At 46.3% G+C, this 27,102-nt stretch overlaps 1 protein-coding gene across 2 annotated transcripts in view; it reads right to left on the bottom strand.

The window, feature by feature from the left end:
• Positions 1-9,664: 9,664 nt before the first annotated feature.
• Positions 9,665-27,102, bottom strand: part of ccbe1 (collagen and calcium binding EGF domains 1) — a 379,619-nt gene continuing 362,181 nt past the window's right edge. For both annotated transcript variants that reach the window (XM_038790609.1, XM_038790608.1), the window contains exons 9-11: positions 26,586-26,621; positions 13,891-13,926; positions 9,665-10,647 (exon numbers count right to left, since the gene is read on the bottom strand). In XM_038790609.1, the coding sequence (XP_038646537.1) occupies positions 10,480-10,647; positions 13,891-13,926; positions 26,586-26,621 (240 nt within the window). In that variant the 3' untranslated portion in view covers positions 9,665-10,479. The remainder of the gene's footprint in view (positions 10,648-13,890; positions 13,927-26,585; positions 26,622-27,102) is intronic.

Genomic DNA, 27,102 nt, shown 5'->3' on the forward strand with positions numbered 1-27,102 from the left:
TCCTGAGGAACTTATTTATTATATTGAACAATTAAACCACAAACAAATGATTATTATTGTGCAATAGGTACAAACATACCAAAAACACATTTAAAGATGTTGTTGTCTTACAGGTATACATTAAGTATAATTTTAAAAATGTTCTGTTAGGGCAGCATGGTGGCCTAGTGGTTAGCACAGCTGCCACACGGCGCTGAGGTCCCAGGTTCGATCCCGGCTCTGGGTCACTGTCTGTGTGGAGTTCGCACATTCTCCCTGTTTCTGCATGGGTTTCGGCCCCACAACCCAAAAATGTGCAGAGTAGGTGGATTGGCCACGCTAAATTGGAAAAAAAATTGAGTAATCTAAATTTTAAAAAAAATTCTGTTTTTCCACAAATACTTCTAAGTCTTACTTTCTTTTTCTCATTTTTAATGGGAATATCTACCCACACCCAACCTTATACACTCTCACCCTCACGCACTCTCACCCTCACCCATTCTCCATCTCACTCAATCTCACCCACTCTCACCCTCACCCACTCGCGCACTCACCAACTCTTGCCATCAACCTCACTCGACCTCACCCACTCTCAAGCACTCTCACCCTCACGGAGTCTCTCCTTCACCTATTCTCACCCTCAGTCAACCTCACCCTCATACACCCACTCTCCCTCTCTCGCCCTCACCCAATATCACCCTCCTTCACCCACTCTAACCCTCCCCCACACTCACCATCATCCACTTTCACCCACTCACACCCTCATACAGTATCATCCACTCTCACTCTCCCCCTCAGCCTCTCTCACCATGACCCACCCACTCTCGCCCTGATCTATCCACTCTCACCCGCTGTCACCCTCAGCTTCACCCACTCTCACCCTTATGCACTCTCAACCTCACCCACCCTCAACCTCACCCACCATCAACCTCACCCATTGTAATCCTCACCCACAGCCTCATCTGCCCTCATGCTCACCCACTCTCACCCTCACCCTCTCTCACTCACCCTCACCCACTCTCAACCTCACCCACCCTCACCTAGGATCTATATCTAAGCTTGAGGCAGCCTGCTGGATGCCAAGCCCAAGGAAAGGGTGAGCCACATTGGCTTGGCAATCCCAGAGTCTCCTGCCCACTTATCAGTAATTGGTTGCCCTCCTCTTTCCACAGCATCCAATATGGGTGTCAGGGCGCCCTCCGTGAACCTTGGAGCTGGCTTCCTTGCTGTCATGCTGTTGGCCCGACTGTGTGCAAGTGCTGTGGGATGTTTAAATGCCGCACCCCCTCAATTGAACTCCTCAGATGACCCTGGGGTGAACTAATCAGTAGCCATGCAGCATGGATACTAAGTTCTTTCAATGAAAAATATTTTTCCCCAAAGCGTCTGACAATCCTGGTCTAGATCGCACTGATGGACTGAGGTTTTTGTGCCAAAAATGACACTTAGCCAATATTTTGGGAAGATTCCGCCCCAAGAATCTTTCATCGAAAGTAACCTCAGGTGCAAATATCATCAGCCTCTGCAAATGATGGATTGGGATTTAAAAATAAATGGTCTCCTTCATCTGCAGTTTTATATGAGCCTCGACTCCTGGAATCTTAAGACCAGCATGGAAACAAATCAGTGAACGCTCAATTTCTTACCTTTCAGCATCGTACTTTAACTTAGTTAACAACGAAACTACCCACCAGAATAACGTGTAAATTTGACATGCTTGTGTGTGTGTGAATGTGGGTTACAAAGGTCAAGACACAGGTTTGCCTGAGTGAGTGTTTATCTCAATTAAAATGAAGTCCCTTCTTGTTTTAAACTCAAGAAAAGCCAGTCAAACTGCAAATGGTTAAGCAGAGTGAGTAAATGCTTTCATCCTGATAAACTCACAAAAAACCCCGTTGTGTTCCGTTTTGGAGTGATATGATATAGGAGTAATTTGTACTCCTCCTTACTTGGCTATAACATTCTCAGTTTAACGATGCAATGTTAATGGAATATCCTTCTGGCTAGTGTCAAGGTCTTGCCAGTTTTTGATCGACACACCAATAATATTTCAAATGTCAGGAGTTAAGTTTCCTCGCCTAACGCGTTTGTGTAAGAAATAACTAATAAATCCATTAAGCATTTTTAGCTCTGGCAGTGTCTCTGACAATGTCACTGCTAACACTGATGAATCACTTTAGTATAAACAGAACCATCTACATTCAAACCCAGCTGATGCCTCCCTTCTGTTTCAGTAAATGTGGAACATCAAGGAAGCTAACCCCTCTTTCAGAATTATCAGCAATGTTTCTATAGTAATACTGCAATTCTCGATTTGACAATAATAGCTGCTTTGAGAGGAATGCTAATACGAAGTGCTGGATTTTTCTCCCCTGTTCATGCCCATTGTCAAGTTCAGCACATGCTGACTAAAGGTTAAATATTGCCAGGCTAGGGCAGCACGGTGGCCTAGTGGTTAGCACAACCGCCTCACGGCGCTGAGGTCCCAGGTTCGATCCCGGCTCTGGGTCACTGTCCGTGTGGAGTTTGCACATTCTCCCCGTGTCTGCATGGGTTTCGCCCCCACAACCCAAAAATGTGCAGAGTAGGTGGATTGGCCACGTTAAATTGCCCCTTAATTGGAAAAAATAATTGGGTAATCTAAATTTATAAAAAAAAAATATTGCCAGGCAATGTGTAGCCTTGCATTTACCCAGCATACATCTCTGGAGCCCCCGAGGCAACCCGTGATCCCGCCCGAAGACCCTCTCAATTTGAGGGGTCCCCCACACACCCCCAACACCCACAAAGCCTGCCTGATCACTGCCGTGCAAAAAACGCCAGCTTGGCATCCCAGCAGTGCCACTGTCAGCTGGAAGTGCCACCTGGGCACCTTGGCAGTGCCAGGCTGGCACATAGGTGGCACTGCCATAGTGCCAAGATACCTGGGTGGCACCAGCTGTGTCCGCTTCCACCCTGCTAAGAGGGGAAGAACCTTGGGGCCTCTGGTCCCCTGGGAGACCTCCACATGTGCTGTTCTGTCTTGTCTCCGCTTGTGGAGCTGAGCACTGAATGGTGTTTGCCCGAGATCTCCGAGGCGAAGGGGTTAGATACCAATGCTTCAAGTACCTCAGGAACTTGACATTAAAATGAGATGAGTTGCCTTGCTCTAATATGCAGCTTGGTCAAAAGGTGACCCTGCCCACAATAGGCGGGCTTCATATCGCAAAGTCTTGCGAGACCGCATTAGATTTCGTAAGGCATTGTGAGCCGAGTAGATCCCGGGAGTGGTGTCTCCCGGCTTCTATCGGGCACATTGCGCCGCAGCTCATTGCTTTTCAGGCTCAATATTCAATTGCGCCCTATAGCTTTGGATGAAGCACGGCCTCTTGTTATTCCTGATTTGTTGTTCAAATCATCCTTTTTGTTGATAAGGTAAGTGCATGATTAAGTATAAGACACCCAGAAGATTGAAGACTACACATAATTTAAAAAATAGGTTGGAAATAATGCTTAAAACTGTCATATCAATGCAATGGTATATAATATTTTCATAAATTATTCAACAAAGGAAATTTGCAATTTCTTCATTATATTTCTGTTGGTAGTGTAATTCCTTCTCACCTTGAACTATTATCAAACTGTCCATGCTGATGAAAATATAGTCAGAATATCCAGATGTATCGGGATTGAAATTGGTCAATGCCAGCATTGCAAAAACAATAGAGAGTCAGTTCGTCTTTAACAACCATGACTGTGGTTCTTTTACACTGAGGTCGTTAGACATCATCAATTATATTTTAATTGTGCTTAATTATATGCAGGAGGTTGGCATTAACTAGAGAATCAAGTATGCCCCTGTCCAAAGGAACAGACTGAAACTGTGGTTGTTTCGTTGAGGAGCTGCATATTTCTAAGTCTAGCTGTGTAAATAAATGCTTATAAAAGTGTGTAAAGGTGGGCTTCAGTTCCATCGTTCACCACCTAGTTTTCTGAAATATAGTAAGCTGCTTATTCACTACCAGCCTTTCTCTCTGTACTGGTGTTGGCCAATTTCTCCCCAATATTTGCAAAGAAAGAGATACAAATTGTTATTTCACATTACATGCCCATTCAGTTAGTTCTGCTCTTGTCTCCCATCTTAATCTTTCCTAATTCAAATATCCATTTACTTTTCCTGCCCACTCAGCAAATCTGTCAGGATGAGAAATAAATATACGGGCCGTTGGGATTATCTTTTCCCGTTGGCAGTGCACCGCCACCTGTGGGTTTCCTGGCGACATGGAGTGGCTTCAATGGGAAATCCCATTGATAAATGGCGAGAAGAGAGAATCCCACTACCAGTCAATGACACACTGTAGAGAAACATGCAGCTGGGGGACCGATGAATCCAGCCCATGATTGCTTGACTGTTCGAACTATCCGAAAAGGTTTATTACGACAGTTTCTGCAGGCCCTTCTCCTGCTTGATACTCCGAACTTGTGACTGCCAAGTCAATTGTGACCTTTTGCACAGTCTGAAATCCAATTCCTACAAATCCCAAATCCCATTGTTGTAAACACACCTGTTGACTCGTTCAGCTTGGCAGGCATCTGCAAAGTGGAATTGAACTGATACATAAAACATAGAACATAGAACAGTACAGCACAGAACAGGCCCTTCGGCCCTCAATGTTGTGCCGAGCCATGATCACCCTACTCAAACCCACGTATCTACCCTATACCCGTAACCCAACAACCCCCCCTTAACCTTACTTTTATTAGGACACTACGGGCAATTTAGCATGGCCAATCCACCTAACCCGCACATCTTTGGACTGTGGGAGGAAACCGGAGCACCCGGAGGAAACCCACGCACACAGGGGGAGGACGTGCAGACTCCACACAGACAGTGACCCAGCCGGGAATCGAACCTGGGACCCTGGAGCTGTGAAGAATTTATGCTAACCACCATGCTACCCTGCTGCCCCTTGGTACAAAATTGGTACAAAATGATGGACTGAATCTTTCAAAGAGTTTGCTTGATGTATAAAGATTCAATATTTATTGCTGTAACCAATGCAAAATATATTATTCCTCATTATAAGGAGTTCACCTTCAAGGAATGAATTTTGATATCATTTCAAAACCCAAATCAGGCCCGGGTATTTTAACTCCCAAGTCTCTTAAATGCTATCAGTTAACCTTCCACCTGTATATGGCTGGAAATCACCCAGGAAGCATCCTAAATCACCAAGGGAAGGTAACTCCATGGGGTCAGCTCCCATTCTTCCTGCCTGCCTTCTCCTGGACAGCTTCTGATGCTGATTCATTTTCTGCCGGTTAGACCTGGTATAGCCCTGGACTGGGTTTATGTTTCTGAAGAACTGAAATGTTGGCTTGGATTTTTTGGTCTCGCTGTGGCGGGTTCACACCATGGGGAATGGGACGATGCGGCCAAGACCGGACGATCCCGGCGATGGGTGGGGCTGGAAAATCCCACCCACTAACTCTGTTTCTCTCTCTATAGCTGCTACCAGATGTGCTGAGTTTTTCCAGCACTTTCTATTTTTAATTCAAATTCCCAAACTGCTAGGGTGAGAATTGAACTCACATTTCCTGGACTAGTCATCAGTGGATTAAGATAGACATTGAGGAGCTATGGGGAGTTCTGTTGGTCATGTTGAGGAAGTCAATAAATACAGGTGATTCAGATAGACACAGGAGTCAGACAAAAATAATTCCCATATGTAACAATTGTACTTGGCAACCACACACACGTAAACTGACCACAACCAAAAAAATGAATGATCATAAGTGGAATGGCTAAATATCTGTTTGAAACAAAAGCCTAATAGGTTTTAGCCACTAAAGATACCAAAGAGGTCAATCCTGCAAAATAATTTTTTTGCTTGTGAGAAGTAGCTGTTCCATATTAGCAAAGGAAGATCTTACAACATGTTGTATGTAGACTTCCAGAAAGCCATGTGTTAGGTGCCCATGAAAGGCCTCATTACAAACTAAAGTTATTGGTTAACACGATAAATTGTAGATGTAGGTCTATAAATGATGAACAGGGAGGAAGCAGGGAGTACTTGTAAGGAAGATTTTATCAAGATGACATTTAATGTGGTGCCCCAACTCATATATGAGTACCTCTCTTGTTCCTGATTTGCATACATGGCCTATTTAACTTTGCAAATTACATATAATTCAGACAAGGCAGCTCAGATTTTACAAAACAAACTCAGCAGCTTTGGGCTGATCAATAATAAATGAAGTTCAATTGATATACGTACAAAGATTTACATATTAAAGTAAAAGTATATGTCTGATAGTTGATTGATATGATCACCACTTCAGCAGTACCTAAAAGAATAACATAACAAAGACACAGGATACTTTCACATCAGTTTAAAAAAAAAAATCATTCACAGGATGTGGGCGTCGCTGGTTAGGCCAGTATTTATTGGCCATCCCTAGTTACACTTCAGAAGGTCGTGGTGAGCTGCCTTATTGAACCGCTGAAGTCCCTGAGATGTAGGTGCATCCACAACACTGCCAGGAAGGGAATTACAGGTTTTTTGCCCATTGTCAGTGAAGGAATGGTGATATATTTCTAAGTCAAGGTGGTGACTGACTTGGAGGGAGCCTCCAAGTGGTGATGCTCCCAATATCTACTGCTCTTGTCCTTCTAGATGGTAGTAGTCATGGGTTTGCAAGGTGCTGTCTAAGGAATCTTGGTGAGTGCATCTTGTAGATGATACACACGACTGCCACTGTCCATTGGTGGTGGAGGGAGTGAATGTCTGTGGAAGGGGGAATAATCAAGTAGGCTGCTTAGTCCTGGATCGTGTCGAGCTTCTTAAGTGTTGTTGGAGTTGCACTCATACAGGCAAGTGGAGTGTATTCCATTACACTCCTGACTTGTGCCTTGTAGATAGTGAACAGGCTTTGAGGGGGTCAGTAGGTGAGTTACTCACAGCAGAATTTCTAGGCTTTGACTGCTCTTGTAACCACAGTACTTGTATGGCTAGTCCAGTTCAATTTCTGATCAATGGTAACTCCAAGGATATGGATAGTATGTTAGTAATGCCATTGAACGTCAAAGGGTTTGATCTCCTCTTGCTGGAGATGGCCATTGACTGGCACTTGCGTAGTGAGAATGTAACTTACCACTTGCAGCCCAAGGCTGGATATTATCCAGGTCTTGCTGCATTTGGGCATGAACTTTTCAGTATCTGAGGAGTTGCGAGTGATGCTGAACATTGTGCAGTAATCTGTGAATATCCCCACTTCTGACCTTATGATGGAAGGCAGGCCATTGATGAAGCAACTGAAGATGGTTGGGCCTAGGACACTACCCTGAAGAACTCCTGCAGTGAAATCCTGAAGCTGAGGTGATTGACCTCGAATCCTCACAACGATCTTCCTTTCTGCCAGTTATGATTCTAACCAGTGGAGAGATTTTCCCCTGATTTCTTTTGATTCCAGTTTAGCTAGGGCTTCTTGATGCCATACTCGGTCAAATGCTGCCTAGATTTCAAGGGCAGTCACTCTGACCCCATCTCTACTGTTCAGTCCTTTTGTCCATGTTTGATCCAAGGCTGTAATGAGGTCAGGAGCTGAGTGACCCTGGGAGAACCCAAACTAAGGGTCTGTGGGCAGGTTATTGCTGAGTAAGTGCAGCTTGATCTCATTGTTGATGACCCCATCCATAATTTTGGGGATGGTCGTGAGTAGAAGGATGGGACAGTAATTTGCCGTGTTGGAGTTGCCCTGTTTTTTGTATACAGGCCATAACTGGGCAATTATTCACATTGCTGGATATATGCCAGTGGTGTAGCTGGCCAGGGCACCGGAAAGTTCTGGAGCACAAGTCTTCAGGGCTATTGCCGGAATATTGTGAGGGCCCATAGCCTTTGCAGTATCCAGTGTCTTCAGTCATTTCTTGCCATCACGTGGAGTGAATCAAATTGATGGAAGACTGACATCTATGATGATGGGGACCTATGGAGGAGACTGAGATTGATCATCCACTCAGCACTCTGGCTGAAGATTATTGCAAATGCCTCACCCTTGTCTTTTTCAGAGATGTGCTGGACTCGTCCATCATTGCAGATGGGGATTTTTGTGGCGCCGCATCCTCCAGTGAGTTGTTTAATTGGCCACCACCATTCACAGCTGCATTAGATGGATCAGATGCAAAGCTTAGATCTGATCTGTTGGTTGTGGAATTGCTTAGCTCTGTGTATTACTTGCTACTAATGTTTTTTGGTATGCAAGTAATCCCGTTGTAGTTTTGCCTCATTTTTTAGTATGCATGATGCCTGGAATCTCTTCCTGCACTCTTCATTGAACCAGGGTTAATCTCCTGGCTTGGTGTTAATGGTAGAGTTCCATGAGGTTAAAGATTGTAGTTGAATACAATTCTGCTGCTGCAGATGGCTCACAACGCCTCATGGTTGGCCAATTTTGAGTTGCTAGATCTGCTGAAAGTCTATTCTATTTAGAATGGTGGTAGTGCCACACAACACGATGGAGGGTATCCTCAATGTGAAGGTGGGACTTTGTCTCCACAAGGACTGTGCAGTGGGTGGTCATTCCTACCGGTACTGTCAGGGACAGATACATTTGCAGCAGGCAGGTTGGTGAGAATGAGGTCAAGTATGTTTTTCCGTCTTGTTGGTTCCCTCATCATCTACTACAGTCCTAGTTTGGCAGCCACATCATTGGCATGGTCAGTAATGGTGCTACAAGGCCACTCTTGTTGATGGACATTGAAGACCCCACCCAGAATGCTTTCTGCACCGTTGCCAACCAGTGCTTCCTCCACGTGGTGTGCAAAATGGAGGAGTACTGATTCATCAGCTGAGAGAAGATGGTACATGATAATCAGCAGGAAGTTTCCTTGCCCATGTTTTATCTCGTGCCATGAGACATCATGAGATCCAGAGTCGATGTTGAGGACTCCCAGGGCAACTCACTCCAAACTGTATACCATTGAGCCGCCACCTCTGCTGGGTCTGTCCTACCATAAAGACAAAACATACGCAGGAATACTGTTGATATTGTTTGGAATATTATCTGTAAGGTATGATTCTGTGAGTATGACTGTGTCAGGCTGTTTCGCGACTAGTCTGTGACTGTGATATTGGCACAACTTCCCAGATGTTAGTAAGGAGGACTTTGCAGGGTCTAAAGGGCTGGGTTTACCATTGCCATTTCCGGTGCCTAGGTTGATGCCAGGTGGTCCCTCTGGTTTCATTCCTTTGCATTTTCTTTGTAGCGGTTGAATACAACTGAGTGGCTTGCTCGGCCATTTCCGGGCGCATTTAAGAGTCAACCACATTGCAATGGGTCTGGAGTCACATGTAGGCCAGGACAGGTAAGGGTGGCAGATTTACTTCCCTAAAGGACATTAGTGAACCAGTTGGATTTTTACGACACCTGACAATGGTTTCATGGACTTTTGATTCTGGATGTCATATTGAGTTTAAATTCCACCAACTACCTAGGTAGGCGTCTCTGGATTACTAGGCCAGCGACAATATCACTGCGCCACCGCATCCCCAACGCGTGGGGACGTAAGTTCAGATGTTGAAATTCTTCATTGCTCTGGTCAGGCCTTTATAAGTGATACAAAGGAAAAGAATAAAGCTATTTTCCAGTGATAAATGGATGTGTTTTGAGAAATAACTTGTAAATTGTCTCTTCTACAACTAGGTAAGTTTGCCTCATAGAGGATTTTATAGAAATATCCTTAATATGATAGAGAATAAAAGCAGAATAATACTAAGGCAGCAGGATACATTAGGATGTTAGGACAAGAAGGCATAGGTTCAAGGTTGCGTACAGCAAGTTTAAAATGGACATCAAGAATACTTCTTTACCAAGTAGTAATCAACAGCAGATGTTGGAGCATAAATGCCAGTTAAGGGACTCACTTAAGAAACCACTGGGTATTGGATTGGAAGACAGAGTAATTAATTTTGTAGGAGGATAAAATGAAATAGAACATATCTTGTAATTTCTGGTCTTGTGAAAAATTTAGTATTATTACTAAATTGTAAAAATTAAAAATAAAACAATTCCTAAATGTGGAAGCCCTGAATAAAATAGAAAATGCTTTTTTCATCCTGTGATTTTTTTTGCTATCTTACTCTTTTAGTATTGTTTGTTACCGAAACAAGATGCTATAATTGCTCATGTTAAGGACAAATTAACACAGTTCATCTCCCACAGATACAATCTGTTAAAAGCAACACCCGTGTGAAAAATTATTCGCTCAAAATTTACCATTAGGAACAGGTACATTATGGTATTATCGAGAACTTATTTCAATTATTACATTTGATAAAAGTATTTATTCGATACTGATAATGGGCATAAAATTCTACAACAGCAGTGCAAAATTTATTACATCTTCACTGGTTCAATCTCTTCAACCTCGTCCCAAAAGAAAAGATTTGCAGTGCAGCCTTGAAAGTCTTTAAAGCACTTCCCTGCTGATATTTGCTTTGGGAGTTCCGGCGATCGATCTTAATGTCTGTAGTCTTCTCCAGATCCCCAGTCAGGAATTTCATGGCTCTGGGGCTCTTGCTCAGTAACCTGATTTCCACGGCTAAAAACCTTCAGTTGGAGCTCTGCAATGTCATTTCTAATGTCTGCCAACATCAGAAGCAAAAAGTCAAAGGAGCCCGGTGGACCCTGCAATGAACAATTTAAAAATTAGTCCTGAGTTTAATCTAATTGCTGTTTGAATTTCTATCAGTCTGCAGTTTACAAACACTTGTAGAATAGTTGGTTCAATTGTTTTGCTTCTCTGGGTATGATCTACCCAAATGGGGACAGAGTCCCATAGCGTGAGATTAGCGGGTGTTTCCCGGTGCTCGGAGCATTGTGAAAGAACACCCCACTGTCTAATGCCCACCTGGGTAGATCTTAGCCTCGTTTTCTGCAATGAGGAGCTGCGCTCGCCAGAACTCCTCAGTGCAGTGAGAGATCAGGATGGCATTTTTAAATGGCATCCTGATCTCTCGAGCCCCCAATACAACCTCCGAACCCCATAGCCCCAACTCACTACAAGGAGGACCCCGGATCCCCACGCCCCCCCACACCCAAGCAGGGCACACCCCTGCCCGATCACTGCTGTGCAGAAAATGCCAGCTTGGCACCTTTGCAATGCCTGCATGGCACCCTGGCAGTGCCCCTGCCAACTGGCAGTTCCACCCAGGCAACTTTGCAGTGTCAGGCTGGAACGCAGATGGCACTGTTGGGTGCAAGGTGCCTAGGTGCCTAAGTGGCACCAGGATTGCCAGGGTACCACACCACCCAGAGGACATGCACCTGGGGGCCTCCAATCACCTGGGAGAACCCCAAGAGTGCCGTACCGTCTGAACATAGAACATAGAACAGTACAGCACAGAACAGGCCCTTCGGCCCTCGATGTTGTGCCGAGCAATGATCACCCTACTCAAACCCACGTATCCACCCTGTACCCGTAAGCCAACAACACCCCCCTTAACCTTACTTTTTTAGTACACTACGGGCAATTTAGCATGGCCAATCCACCTAACCGGCACATCTTTGGACTGTGGGAGGAAACCGGAGCACCCGGAGGAAACCCACGCACACACGGGGAGGACGTGCAGACTCCGCACAGACAGTGACCCAGCCGGGAATCGAACTTGGGACCCTGGAGCTGTGAAGCATTTATGCTAACCACCATGCTACCGTCTGGTCCCCATTTGTGGAGACTACCACTGAACGGCACCTGCCTGAGGTCTACAAAGCGAGGGAGTTAGATCCCACGATTGGTTAGATCTCAGGAACATAAATTAGAGTGAGACTAGCTGTCCGACTCTAATAGGAAGATTTGCCAGATAGTGATCTCATTTTCAATGGACGGGATTCATATTGCGACGTCTCGCAAGATCGCGTTGTGTTTCATCTGTTATGTTTCATTAAGGAGAGCGGGTAGATCTAAGAAGTGGGATCTTCCGGCATCTACTGTTGCGTTACGCTGCGCTGCTTTTCGGGTGCAAACGCGGCCGGTAGATCCCACCCACAATTTACAACAACACAACAAAACATGAGAAATGAGAAAAGGACCATCAACCTGTAACAATTTTGAATTTCTTTTACTTTTTGTTACTTAATACTTGGTTTAATTTACTTATCCTTCATGTTTCAGCTTACTGTCTTGGAGCGAAGGAAGATCAAGGGATTTTCAAGAAATTGTAGCATTGTTAGTAACACCCACGTTTCAAGAATGAATTAAAAAAGGAAAAATTGCTAGTGAAGGGTGGTGAAATAAATGCAACTGTGGTGCCTTGTGAATATTGCTGGTAAGATTTTAAGGCAATTTATCACAACAAGGGACAAATGGCTGATCACATCTCAGCCTCATCTCCACCTTCCTGTCCCCTCCCCATAAACCTTCATCCCGCTACTAATGAAAAACCTATCTATCTCCTCCATAAGCTCTGGCGCTCACTGCACTCTGGTGGACATATTTCATACAGTTCCTCTTTCCTTGTCCAAATGTTGGGTGGGTAGGGGTATGCCCATTAAACATTTTGCACATTAAGTGACCACAAACTGAACAACAGTACTTCAGGCTATGGTCATTTCCTTTCGTCTCTCTGCTGTATCCTAGTGGAGACCCTTCGTGAAAGATAAATCCAATGGGCATGAGGTCTCACACTGATTATCCAAATGGTGCAGATTCCAGTAATTTGGCAGAGTTGGTACTTTTGGCTTTAGAAGCAGGAACCTCACCTTCCCACAATGCTGATGGTAATTTAAATGTCAAGGAAAAACTAAGCTAGTGGATTTACTTATTTTCTTGTCTGTTAATATTGTATTGAATGACGTCCATGTACGGGCCAAGCGGGCGGGATTCTCCTTTTGCGGGACTCAGTCCAAACGCCAACGGGAAAACCGCCGCGAACCACCCCGGCATCAACAGCCCCCGAAAGTGCGGAATTTTCTCCACTTTCAGGGCTAGGTAGATGCCGGAGGGATTGGCACCGTGCCAGCCGGCGCTGAAGGGACTGTGCGAATCCACGCATGCGCCAAAGGGCCGGCGTGATCCCGCGCGTATGCAGAACCGCTGGCGTATTCTGCAGTGGGTTGTCTTCTCCATATCAGCCATGGAGAAGCCCTACTGGGACCGGCGTGGAAGGAAGGAGTGCCCCCATGGCACAGGCCCCCCCTCCCCCCGGGTCGAATCCCCCTGCGTCCCTCCGAGGACCGCACCAGCTGACTTACCTGCCAGGTCCTGCCGTGTGGGACCATGTCTAATCCACGCCGGCGGGACTGGCCAAAAACGGACGGCTGCTCGGCCCATCGGGGCCAGGAGAATTGCCGGGGGCAATTGCCAATGGCCCCCGACTGACATGGCGTGAACCCCACCCGAAAACCGGCACCAGAGAATATGGCAGCCGGCTTCGGTGCGGGATTTGCGCCGCCCTCCCGGGGATTCTCCGACCCGGCAGGGGGTCGGGGAATCCCGCTAATCCACTCTAATATAAAAAGAGTGTGCTCCCTATTAAGAGATCCTGAGTTGGCTCTCATAACTACATGTGGAAATGAACAAATATTTTGATGGTAATACAGTGCAATAACATTGTTAATAACATTGCATCTTTGGAAAAAAAAGACGTTTTCAAAGTACATGATGTGTAAGTTCAGTTCTTTAGTTCTTTCGGCAACAAATCAAATCAAGCTTGTAATGGGTTCCTGTCAGGCTGCAAGGTTGTAGTCCCATCTCCTCTGATTACATGTCTTCATCTGGGTATGTTGGAACATTAAACAATGTACTTTTTCTAATTATATACATTTCTGAAATTGTGCACAATTTTATGAGAAACTTTAAAAATTATTCCTGTTTTGTATGTCCTTTTTAAAGTTGTACAGAGCCATGCAACTTAAATATGTTGTACTTACAGGGGATCCCCTTGGTCCTGGAGCACCTCTTTCACCCTGTTATGGGACAGAACAATGATTATTAGTGTCTCTGGTTTTCTATTACCAAAATAATTCTGACATTATTAAATGGAAAGGACAGATCACAGAACAGCTGAATTCAGATCTGTTCAATTCTGCCCCCTTTCCCCGCTCCTTTCTCACAAGCAGTGGATCAGTTTGGAGTACAGTGCCAGAAGTGACAGGAGCTCTCCATCATCTCCCCGAGTGTCTATTGCTTGTTGAGGTGGGGGAAGGATTTGTCTGATAGTGGGTTGTTTGTGAAACTGAACCCCAACTCACCGTGAATGCTTCCCCCTCTGGTTTAAAATTGACGGATTTAGCGTCAGGTGTGTAACAAGTTCTGGAGTTTTGATATTGAAATGAGGTGCCATTCCTCAGACTTTGAGAAACATTTAATTTTAACAGCTGTAGGCTGTGTTTCCTAAGAATTGCAAAATCCAGCGAGTAATTGCATTTTCAGCACTGCTTGTGGGCCAGGAGGAACAGGTCATCGGCACGGTGCACAGTTTCTGGCACTACTACCTCACAGTGCCAGGGCCTTCGTTCAATTCCGGCCTTGGGGGACTGTCTGTGTGAAGTTTGTACAATCTCCCTGTGCCTGTGTGGGTTTTCCCCGGAAGCTCTGGTTTCCTCCCACAGTTCAAAGACATGCAGGCTATGTGGATTGGCCATGGTAAATTTGCCCTTAGTGTCCAAAAGGTTAGGTGATGTTACAGGGATGGAGCAGGGGTATGGGCCTAGGTAGGATGCTGCTTCGGAGGGTCGCTGCGGGCTTATTGGGCCGAATGGCCTCCCTCTACACTGTCGGGATGCTCTGATTCTATGAACTGGTCCTTCAAGCAAATCGTCTTCTGTGATCACTCCCTTCCCACAAGTTCCCCTCCAAGTCACTCATCACCTTTCCTGATTTGTAACTACACTGCCACTCTACCCAAACCCCACGCTTCCTTCCCACCCTCAGCTGCCTCCTTCACCTGCTACATTCCGAATTGCAGTAGCCAGGGATCTCTCATTGTGCTTGGCTGATGGGCAGAACATGGGAGCAAAAAAAACTGTTGTGAGTTCCTTCTGTTCAATTCGGTGGGATCTCTGTGTTTTCAACACTTCCAAGTTCCAGGTTCACAAACACATGTCCCTGTTTCCTCACCTCTTCCCAGGAAAGTATTGGACTCTGCATGTAAATAATCTACCTTAGACTTAGCTGGTTCCTCATCATGTTGGGACTGCCTTTAGTCCCAGCACTGGCTACCATGCCCTTGGGATGACAGAACCTAATAATCTTTATATTGTCACAAGTCGGCTGACATTAACACTGCAATGAGGTTACTGTGAAAACCCCTCTGGTCATCCAATTAGCCAGCAGTTCATAAAGACAAGGCTTCCTCCCGAGAATGGGGGGGGGGGGGGGGGGGGGGGGGGGGGGGGGGGAAATCTCTCTTTGAAGCAATTAACATTGATCCAAGTATTAAATTGTTTGTGGGGCTGGTGTCAAGATCATTAGTGGGTTCCCCTCCACCTCCAATTTTTTGGCTGGCGTAGGGTGAACCGCAGTGCCTGATAAAATCCACCTTGATGAGTTTGAACCATTTTCTGGTCTTCAAATAGCAAAACCCTTTCAATTCATATACATACTATTCTGTTTCTTCATCCCTAAGGGGAAAACCTCACAACTATTCAGCACCACTTTCAAACTTTAATTGAAAAAAACTTACTGTTGGGGGTTTCCAGCTGAATCCGGTCGGAGTGAGGACAGAGTGACTGCTGGGTAAGTAGTAAAGATTTAAATTGTTTGCGCCGGCCCATAACAGCTGATTGCTGTTATAGTGTAGAGCGCAGTGGTTGCTGGTTAAGTGTTTTATTTTTTACCTATATTTAAGTTGGGCGGTTCCTAAATCCGAGACTGTGATAGTATGACTAGAGGTACTATGGTACCTGGGAGTGTGAGCTGCTATTGGTGGAGAAGGCTCGCTGCTCATTGGCCTAAGTGTTGCTTTCTCATTGGTCAAGACAAAGGTAGCTCCGCCCAATGAGGAGTAGAAGAACCCGTGTTTCCCAGCAGCCATCGTTCTTTCTGTACTCAAGCTGCTGGGGAAACATCTTGTAGATTAAAGCCTTCAATACAGACTACTCCTTCGTTTCTGTGGTTATTGATCGCACATCAGAGACACTACAATTGTAGTATCCCCCACCCTTCCACCTCCTCTAACCTAAGGAGTTGAGTGAATATCAGGTAAGCTCTTTCTTTCTTTCTTTTTCTTGTTTCATCCGCAAGCTATCTCGAGGGGATGGCAGGAAAGGCAGTGCAATGTTCCTCCTGCAGAATGTTTGAGGTAAGGGACGCCGTCAGTGTCCCTGCTGATTTCACCTGTGCACCCATTTCCAGATCCTCAGAAACCACATTTGGGAGCTGGAGCTGGAGCTGGATGACCATTGGATCATTCGGGAGGCAGAGGTGGTCATAGATAGTAGCTTCAGGGATGTAGTTACTCCGAAGAATCAAGATAAATGGATGACGTTGAGAGGGGCTGGGAGGAAGCAGTCTGTGCAGGGATCCTCTGTGGTCGTTCCCCTCAGTAACAAGTGTACCGCTTTTGATACTGTTGAGGGGGACGACCTACCAGGGGTAAGCCACGGTGAACGGATCTCTAGCACTGACTCCGTCCCAGTGGCTCATAAGGGAAGGAGTGAGAGCAGGAGAGCAATAGTTATTGGGGACTCGATAGAGGGACAGATAGACGGTTCTGTGGCAACGAAAGAGACTTATGGATGGTATGTTGCCTCCCGGGTGCCAGGGTCAGGGACGTCTCGGACCGTGTTTACAGAATCCTTAAAGGGGAAGGGGAACAGTCACAAGTCGTGGTACACATCGGTACCAATTACATAGGTAAGAGAAGGGACGGGGATTTAAAACAGGAATTTAGGGAGCTAGGGTGGAAGCTGAGAGCCAGGACAAACCATGTTGTCATCTCTGGTTTGTTGCCAGTGCCACGTGCTAGCGAGTTGAGGAACAGGGAGAGAGTGCAGATAAACACGTGGCTGCAGGGATGGTGTAGGAGGGAGGGTTTCAGTTACGTGGATAATTGGAGCACATTTTGGGGAAGGTGGGACCTGTACAGACAGGACGGTTTGCACCTGAACCAGAGGGCACTAATATCCTTGGAGGGAAATTTGCTACGGCCCTTCGGGGGAGTTTAAACTAGTTTGTCAGGGGGCTGGGAAAACGAGCTGTAGTCCAGAAGCCAGTGTTGAGAGTAGTGAGGTACTGAGGAGGGTATCAATGTTGCAGGAGAGTACCGGCAGACAGAAAGGTGGGTTGAAGTGTGTCTACTTCAATGCAACAAGCATCCGGAATAAGGTAGGTGAATTTGGAGCATGGATTGGTACTTGGGACTATGATGTTGTGGGCATTACGGAGACATGGTTAGAACAGGGACAGGAATGGTTGTTGGAAGTTCCGGGGTATAGATGTTTCAGTAAGAGTAGGGAAGGTGGTAAAAGAGGTGGAGGAGTAGCATTGTTAATCAAGGATAGTTTAACAGCTGCAGAAAGGCAGTTCGAAGGGGATCTACCTACTGAGGTAATATGGGCCGAAGTTAGAAACAGGAAAGGAGCTGCCACGTTGTTAAGAGTTTTCTATAGACCCCCAAATAGTAATAGAGATGTGGAGGAAGAAATTGCAAAACAGATTATGGATAGGTGTGGAGGTCTCAGGGTAGTTGTCATGGGTGACTTTAACTTTCCAAATATTGATTGGAACTTCTATAGGCCGAACAGTTCGGATGGGGCCATTTTTGTACAGTGTGTGCAGGAGGGTTTCCTGACACAATATGTGGATAGGTCGACAAGAGGTGGGGCCAGATTGGATTTGGTACTGGCTAATGAACCGGGCCAAGTGTTAGATTTGTTTGTGGGAGAGCACTTTGGAGATAGTGACCACAATTCGGTGTCTTTCACTATTGCAATGGAGAGGGATAGGGCCATACGGCAGGGCAAGGTTTATAATTGCGGGAGAGGTAATTATGATGCGATTTGGCAAGAATTAGGGAGCATAAGATGGGAACAGAAACTGTCAGGGAAAGGCACAAATGAAAAGTGGAGCTTGTTCAAGGAACAAATACTGCGTGTCCTTGATAGGTATGTCCCTGTCAGGCAGGGAGGAAATGGCCGTGTGAGAGAACCATGGTTCACAAAAGAGGTTGAATGTCTTGTCAAGAGGAAAAAGGAAGCGCATGTAAGGATGAGAAAACAGGGTTCAGTTGGGTCACTTGAGGGTTACAAGGGAGCAAGGAATGAGCTGAAAAAAGGGCTTAGAAGAGCTAGGAGGGGGCATGAGAAGTCCTTGGCGGGTTGGATCAAGGAAAACACCAAGGCTTTTTACTCTTATGTGAGAAATAAAAGAATGACCAGGGTGAAGTTAGGGCCAATCAAGGACAGTAGTGGAACTTGTGCATGGAGTCAGAAGAGATAGGAGAAGCGTTGAATGAATACTTTTCTTCAGTGTTCACCAAGGAGAGGGGGCATGTTTTTGAGGATGAGTGTGAGATACAGGCGGGTAGGCTGGAGGATGTAGATGTTCTGAGGAAGGATGTATTAGCAATTTTGAAAAGCCTTAAGGTCAGAAGGGAAGGGGGGAGGAGAAGAACATTAGTCATTGGAGACTCCATAGTTAGGGGGATAGATAGGAGATTCTGTGGGAACGAGAGAGACTCACGGTTGGTGTGTTGCCTCCCAGGTGCCAGGGTCCACGATGTCCCAGATCGTGTTTTCGGGATCCTTAAGGGGGAGGGGGAGTAGCCCCAAGTCGTGGTCCACATAGGTACCAACAACATAGGTAGGAAAAGGGATAGGGTTGTAAGGCAGGAATTCAGGATGGAAACTTAGATCCAGGACAAACAGAGTTATTATCTCTGGGTTGTTACCCATGCCACATGCTAGCGAGTCGAGGAATAGGGAGAGAGCAGTTGAACACGTGGCTGCAGGGATGGTGCAGGAGGGAGGGTTCCAGATTCCTGGACAATTGGGGGTCATTCTGGGGTAGGTGGGACCTCTACAAATGGCATGGTCTACACCTGGACCAGAGGGGTACCAATATCTTGGGGGGGAGGTTTGCTAATCCTCTTCGGGAGGGTTCAAACTAGTTCAGCAGGGGATTGGGAACCTGAATTCTGGCTCCAGTACACAAGAAGCTGAGAGTAGTGAGGTCATGAGTAAGATTTCAAAGTTGCAGGAGTGTACCGGCAGGAAGGAAGGTGGTTTAAAGTGCGTCTATTTCAATGCCAGGAGCATCCGGAATAAGGTGGGTGAGCTTGCGGATTGGGTTAGTACCCGGGACTTCGATGTTGTGGCCATTTTGGAGACGTGGATAGAGCAGGGCGAGGAACGTTGTTGCAGGTGCCGGGGTTTAGATATTTCAGTAAGCTCAGGGAAGGTGGTAAGAGAGGGGGAGGGGTGGCATTATTAGTCAAGGACAGTATTACGGTGGCTGAGAGGACATTTGATGAGGACTCGAGCACTGAGGTAGTATGGGCTGAGTTAAGAAACAGGAAAGGAAAGGTCACCCTGTTAGGGGTTTTCTGTAGGCCTCCGAAAAGTTCCAGAGATGTAGAGGAAAGGATTGCAAAGATGATTCTGGATAGGAGCAAAAGTAACAGCGTAGTTGTTATGGGGAACTTTAACTTTCCAAATATTGACTGGAAACACTATAGTTCGAGTACTTTGTATGGGTCAGTTTTTGTCCAATGTGTGCAGGAGGGTTTCCTGCTGCAGTATGTAGATAGGCCAATGAGAGGCGTGGCCGTATTGGATTTGGTACTGGGTAATGAACCAGGACAGATGTTAGATTTGGAGGTAGGTGAGCACTTTGGTGATAGTGACCACAATTCGATTACGTTTACTTTAGCGATGGAAAGGGATAGGTATACACCGCAGGGCAAGAGTTATAGCTGGGGGAAAGGCAATTATGATGCGATGAGGCAAGACTTAGGATGCATCGGCTGGAGAGGAAAACTGCAGGGGATGGGCACAATGGAAATGTGGAGCATGTTCAAGGAACAGCTACTGCGTGTACTTGATAAGTATGTACCTGTTAGGCAGGGAGGAAGTGGTCGAGCAAGGAAACCATGGGTTACTAAAGCAGTTGAAACACTTGTCAAGAGGAAGAAGGAGACTTATGTAAAGATGAGATGTGATGGTTCAGTTAGGGCACTTGAGAGTTACAGAGTTACAAGTTAGCTAGGAAGGCTCTAAAGAGAGAGCTAAGAAGAGCCAGGAGAGGACATGAGAAGTCTTTGGCAGGTAGGATCAAGGATAAACCCTAAATATCTTTCTATAGGTATGTCAGGAATAAAAGAATGACTAAGGTAAGAGTAGGGCCAGTCAAGGACAGTAGTGGGAAGTTGTGCGTGGAGTCCGAGGAGATAGGAGAGGTGCTAAATGAATATTTTTCGTCTGTATTCACACAGGACAAAGACAAAGTTGTTGAGGAGAATACTGAGACACAGGAAATTAGACTTGAAGGGCTTGAGGTTCATAAGGAGTAGGTGTTAGCGATTCTGGAAAGTGTGAAAATAGATAAGTCCCCTGGGCCAGATGGGATTTATCCTAGAATTCTCTGGGAAACTAGGGAGGAGATTGCTGAGCCTTTGGCTTTGATCTTTAAGTCATCTTTGTCTACAGGAATAGTGCCAGAAGACTGGAGGATAGCAAATGTTGTCCACTTGTTCAAGTAGGGGAGTAGAGATAACCCCGGTAACTATAGACCAGTGAGCCTTACTTCTGTTGTGGGAAAAGTCTTGGAAAGGTTTATAAGAGGTAGGATGTATAATCATCTGGAAAGGAATAATTTGATTAGAGATAGTCAACATGGTTTTTGTGAAGGGTATGTCGTGCCTCACAAACCTCATTGAGTTCTTCGAGAAGGTGACCAAACAGGTGGATGAGGGTAAAGCAGTTGATGTGGTGTATACGGATTTCAGTAAAGCATTTGATAAGGTTCCCCATGGTAGGCTACTGCAGAAAATATAGAGGCATGGGATTCAGGGTGATTTAGCAGTTTGGATCAGAAATTGGCTTGCTGATAGAAGACAAATGGTGGTGGTTGATGGGAAGTGTTCTGACTGGTGTCTAGTTACTAGTGGTGTACCACAAGGATCTGTTTTGGGGCCGCTGCTGTTTGTCATTTTTATAAATGACCTGGAGGCGGGCGTAGAAGGATGGGTGAGTAAATTTGCAGATGACACTAAAGTCGGTGGAGTTGTGGACAGTGCAGAAGGATGTTACAAGTTACAGAGGGACATAGATAAGCTGCAGAGCTGGGCTGACCGGTGGCAAATGGAGTTTAATGCAGAAAAGTGTGAGGCGATTGATTTTGGAAGGAATAACAGGAAGACAAGTACTGGGCTAATGGTAAGATTCTTGGTAATGTGGACGTGCAGAGAGATCTCGGTGTCCATGTCCATAGATCCCTGAAAGTTGCCACCCAGGTTGAGAGGGTTGTTAAGAAGGCATACGGTGTGTTAGCTTTTATTGGTAGAGGAATTGAGTTTCGGAGCCATGAGGTCATGTTGCAGTTGTACAAAACTCTGGTGTGGCCACATTTGGAGTATTGCGTGCAGTTCTGGTCGCCACATTATAGGAAGGATGTGGAAGCATTGGAAAGGGTACAGAGGAGATTTACAAGGATGTTGCCTGGTATGGAGGGAAGATCTTATGAGGAAAGGCTGAAGGACTTGAGGCTGTTTTCGTTAGAGAGAAGAAGGTTAAGAGGTGACTTAATTGAGGCATACAAGATGATCAGAGGATTAGTTAGGGTGGACATTGAGAGCCTTTTTCCTCGGATGGTGATGTCCAGTGCGAGGGGACATAGCTTTAAATTGAGGGGAGATAGATATAGGACAGATGTCAGAGGTAGGTTCTTTACTCAGAGAGTAGTAAGGGCGTGGAATGCCCTGCCTGCAACAGTAGTGGACTCGCCAACACTAAGGGCATTCAAATGGTCATTGGATAGGCATATGGACGATAAGGGAATAGTGTAGAGGGATTTTAGAGGGGTTTCACAGGATGACGCTACATCGAGGGCCGAAGGGCCTGTACTGTGCTGTAATGTACTTTGGGCCAGATGGGATATACCCTAGGATTCTTTGGGAGGCAAGGGATGAGATTGCAGAGCTTTTGGTTTGATCTTTGGGTCCTCACTGTCCATGTGGATAGTGCCAGAGGACTGGAGAGTGGCGAATGTTGTTCTTCTGTTCAAGAAAGGGAATAGGAATGACCCTGGTAATTATAGACCTGTTAGTCTTACTTTGGTGGTCGGCAAATTAATGGAAAAGGTCCTGAAGGATAGGATTTATTTATTTATTTATTTATTTTTTATAAATTTAGATTACCCAATTATTTTTTCCAATTAAGGGGCAATTTAGCGTGGCCAATCTATCTACTCTGCACATTTTTGGGTTGTAGGGGCGAAACCCACGCAGACACGGGGAGAATGTGCAAACTCCACACGGACAGTGACCCAGAGCCGGGATCGAACCTGGGACCTCAGCGCCGTGAGGCGGTTGTGCTAACCACTAGGCCACCGTGCTGCCCAGGATAGGATTTATGACCATTTGGAAAGATGCAGCTTAATCCAGGATAAACACGGATTCGTGAAGGTTAAGTCTTGCCTCACAAATTTGATTGAATTCTTTGAGGAGGTAACTAAGTGTGTCGATGAAGGTAGAGCAGTTGATGTTGTATACATGGATTTCACTAAGGTATTTAATAAGGTTCCCCATGGTCGGCTCATGAAGAAAGTAAGGAGGTGTGGGATAGAGGGAAATTTGGCCAATTGGATAAATAACTGGCTATCACAGAGAAGAGAGAGAGTGGTGGTGGATGGAAAATTTCAGTCTGGAGACCAATTACCAGCGATGTACCATGGGGATCAGTGCTGGGTCCTCTGCTATTTGTGATTTTTATCAATGACTTGGAGGACGGGGCTGAAGGATGGGTCAGTAAATTTGCTGATGACACCAAGATTGGTGGAGTAGTGGATGAGGTGAAGGGCTGTTGTAGGCTGCAAAGAGACATTGCTAGGATACAGAGCTGGGCTGAAAAATGACAGATGGATTTTAACCCTGATAAGTGTGCGGTGATTCATTTTGGTAGGAAAAATTTGAATGCAGATTACAGGGTCAACGGCAGGGTTCTGAGGAATTTGGAGGAACAGAGAGATCTTGGGGTCCATGTCCACAGATCTATGAAGGTTGCCACTCAAGAGGATAGAGCCGTCACAGGGGGCTTGAGTTTAAGAGCCGCAGGGTTATGCTGCAACTGTACGTGACCCTGGTGAGACCACATTTGGAGTATTGTGTGCAGTTTCCTCGGGTGGATGAAGCTGTTACAAGGGGGCATAACTATAAGGTTCAGAGTGGGAGATATAGGAGGGATGTCCGAGGTAGGTTCTTTACTCAGAGAGTGGTTAGGGTGTGGAATGGATTGCTTGCTGTGATAGTGGAGTCGGACATTTTAGGAACTTTCAAGCTGTTATTGGATCGGCACATGGAGCACGCCAGAATGACAGGAAGTGGGATAGCTTGATCTTGCTTTCGGACAAGGCTCGGCACAACATCAAGGGCTGAAGGCCCTGTTCTGTGCTGTACTGCTCTACATTCTATGAATGCGAAATACTTTTGAGATTTCTCTGGGAGATGTGAGGATACACTACAGGCCATGAATCTGTGGCCCACTTTTTACTCTTCTGCCTCATCTCTGGCAGGATTCCCATGGGAAAGGCTCAAATCAGATTGGAGAATGATTGTTAAAAGTCAGAGCACCCATCAGATAACACACTTTTAATATTTTGTTATCAAAGAGGTGATAAACATTAGGGTGGCACGGTGGCGCAGTGGTTAGCACAGCTGCTTCACGGAGCCGAGGAACCAGGTTTGAAACCGACCCCAGGTCACTGTCCCTGTGGAGTTTGCACATTCTCCCCGTGTCTGCGTGGGTCTCACCCCCACAACCCAGATATGTGCAGGATAGGTGGATTGGCCACGCTAAATTGTCCCTTAATAGGGAAAAATAATTGGGTACTCTAAATTTATTAAAAAGAAGAGGTGGCATGTGCTCAAAAGGCCTCCATACATATGGAACCTTAAGTGATGAGCATCATCAGGGAGGATTTATTGTTACCACAGAGATGGACTCTTTTCAGTGTCTATGACATTTGAGAGGTAATTTTATAAAATCATGCTCCAGTGCAGCATCTTGCCTGATGGGAATGCAGTTAGGCACACACTTCCTATGATTCTCTGGCCATATGTTGTGATTATTAATGAAAGAAATGACTTGCATTTACAGTGCCTGTCACTGCCTCAAGATGTTCGTAAGCTCCTTTTGATAACTGATGTTTTTTAACTTAAGAAATGGGGATAGCCATTAAACTTCAACCAGCATTTAGCTTTTTCTATTTCTTCATGGGATGTAGGTATCGCTGGCAATGCCAGCATTTATTGCCCCTGAGAAAGTGGCAGTGAACCACCATGCTGATCTACTGTAATCCAAGCAGTGTATTTACATCTATGATGCTGTAAGGAAGGGAGTTCCAGGATCTGGGCCGGGTTTCTCCCCTACCCGACAGGGCGGGGTGTCCCGGCGAGTTGGCGTGGCGTGAACCACTCCGGCGTCGGGCCGCACCAAAGGTGCGGACGTCTCCGCATCTGTAGGGGCCAAGCCCTCACATTGAGGGGCTAGGCCCGTGCCGGAGTGGTTCCCGCTCCGGTGGCTGGCGTGAACGGCCTTTAGCGCCACACCAGCTGGGGCCGAAAGGACTTCGCCAGCCGGCGTAAGTCCACGCATGTGCCGGAGCATCAGCGGCTGCTGTCGTCATCCCGGCGCATGCGCAGGGGAGGGGGTCTCTTCTGCCTCCGCCATGGTGAAGACCATGGCGAAGGCGGAAGAAAAAGAGTGCCCCCACGCCACAGGCCCACCCGCCGATAGATGGGCCCCGATCGCAGGCCAGGCCACCGTGGGGGCACCCCCTGGGGTCAGTTCGCCCCGCGCCCTCCCCAGGACCCTGGCGCCCGTCCGCGCCGCCGGTAAGGTAGGTGGTTTAATCCACACCGGCGGGAGAGGCTTGTCAGCGGCGGGACTTCGGCCCATCGTGGGCTGGAGAATCGCCGCGGGGGACCCGCCGACTGGCGCAGCGCGATTCCCGCCCCCGCTGAATCTCGGGTGGCGGAGAATTTGGGACATGGCGGGGGCGGGATTGACGCCGGCCCTGACCGATTCTCCGACCCGGCAGGGGGTTGAAGAATCCCGCCCAAGAACCCAGTGACAGTGAAGGAGTGGCGGTATAGTTCCAAGTCAGGGTGGTGAGTGCCTTGGAAGGGAACATGCAGGCTGTGATGTTTCCAAGTATCTGCTGCGCTTGTCCGTTTAGGTGGGAGAGGTTGAAGGTTTGGAAGGTGCTGTTACAGGAGCCTTGGTGTGTTTCTGCAACGCATCTTGAAGATGGTACACATTGCTGTCACTGTGCGCCAGTGGTAGATTTAATAGAATTTACAGTGCAGAAGGAGGCCATTCAGCCCATCAAGTCTGCACCGGCTCTTGGAAAGGGCACCCTACCCAACCCCATACCTCCACTCTATCCCCATAACTCAGTAACCCCACCCAACACTAAGAGCAATTTTGGACACTAAGGGCAATTTAGCATGGCCAATCCACCTAACCCGCACATCTTTGGACTGTGGGAGGAAACTGGAGCACCTGGAGGAAACCCAGTAGAGGTAGAGGGAGTGAATATTAAAGGTGGTGGATGGGTTGCCAATCAAGTGGGCTACTTTGTCCTGTACGTGTTGAACTTTGTAAGTGTTGTTGGAGCTGCACTCATCAGGCAAGCGGGGAGTATTCCATCACACTCCTAAATTGTGCCTTGCAAATGGTGGACATGCTTTGTGGAGTGTAGAGGTGAGTTATTTTCTGCAAATTTCCAGCCTCTGATCTGCTTCAGTATTTATACGGCTCTCCAGTTCAGTTTCTGGAATGGTAACCCGAGGATGTTGATGGTGGGGGATTCGGCGATGGCAATGCCATTGAATGTCAAGGCAAAATGGTTTCATTCTCTCTGGTCGGAGATGATTATTGCCTGGCACTTTTGCAGCCCGAATGTTACTTGCCACTTGGCAGTCCAAGCCTGGTATCATCCTGGTCTTGCTGCATATAGACATGGACTATTTCACTGGCATTTGCCAGTGATGAAATCATAGAATTTACAGTGCAGAATGAGGCCCTTTGGCCCATAGAGTCTGCACCTACCCTTAGAAAGAGCATCTACTTAAACCCGTGCCTCCACCTTATCCCTGTAACCCAGTAACCCCACCTAACCTTTTGGACACTAACGGGCAGTTTAGCATGGCCAATCCACCTAACCTGCACATACTTGGACAGCGGGAAGAAACCGGAGCACCCGGAGGAAGCCAAATGTGACACGGGAAGCAAGTACAAACTCCACACAGATAGTCTCCCGAGGCTGGAATTGAACCTGGGAACCTGGAGCTGTGAGGCAGCAGTGCTACCCACTGTGCCACCGTCCTGCCCACGTGTTGTTCTTTTAAGTCATTTAGGCATTGATATTGTGTTGTCTGATAATATCTGTGGGTTGCCATGCCTACCTTGGCACCATCTCTTCCAGAAGCACCTGGCATTCCCTAAAATAAATGCGATAATCGTTAGAATTTCATTATCATCATTGAAGTTATGAACACCAGAGAATTAAACAATACCAGTAGAATGAGAGAGAAAGTGGAATCTATTTGATACAATTTGAGATCTCCTTTGCCTCCATAGTTCGTAAAATACCCAATTATAACAATTCCTTGCACATCCACTTTTTCATTAACTTTCCCCTATTTTCCTTGTCAGGGCTAATTTATCCCTGTGTGGAATTTCAAAAGTTACAAGGTTCATTTGGTAGTACAGAACTTAATTATTGCTGAGGAAAGAGAGAGTCAAAGCTTCTCGTTTTGCACTTCGTAAGAATACCAGAATGAGGAGAAAACAACAATTAATATGTCTGAGAAGAGAATGCTGATTTGTTGTCAAGTGGACTTTGGTAGAAGTGTTGCATAGAGAATGGATCTGACAGACAGATAACTGCCAAATATCGTTTGAAATTTAAACCAAATTTGA

Source organism: Scyliorhinus canicula, chromosome 3, assembly GCF_902713615.1.
Source record: "Scyliorhinus canicula chromosome 3, sScyCan1.1, whole genome shotgun sequence".
In the NCBI taxonomy this organism is placed as follows: Eukaryota; Metazoa; Chordata; class Chondrichthyes; order Carcharhiniformes; family Scyliorhinidae; genus Scyliorhinus; species Scyliorhinus canicula.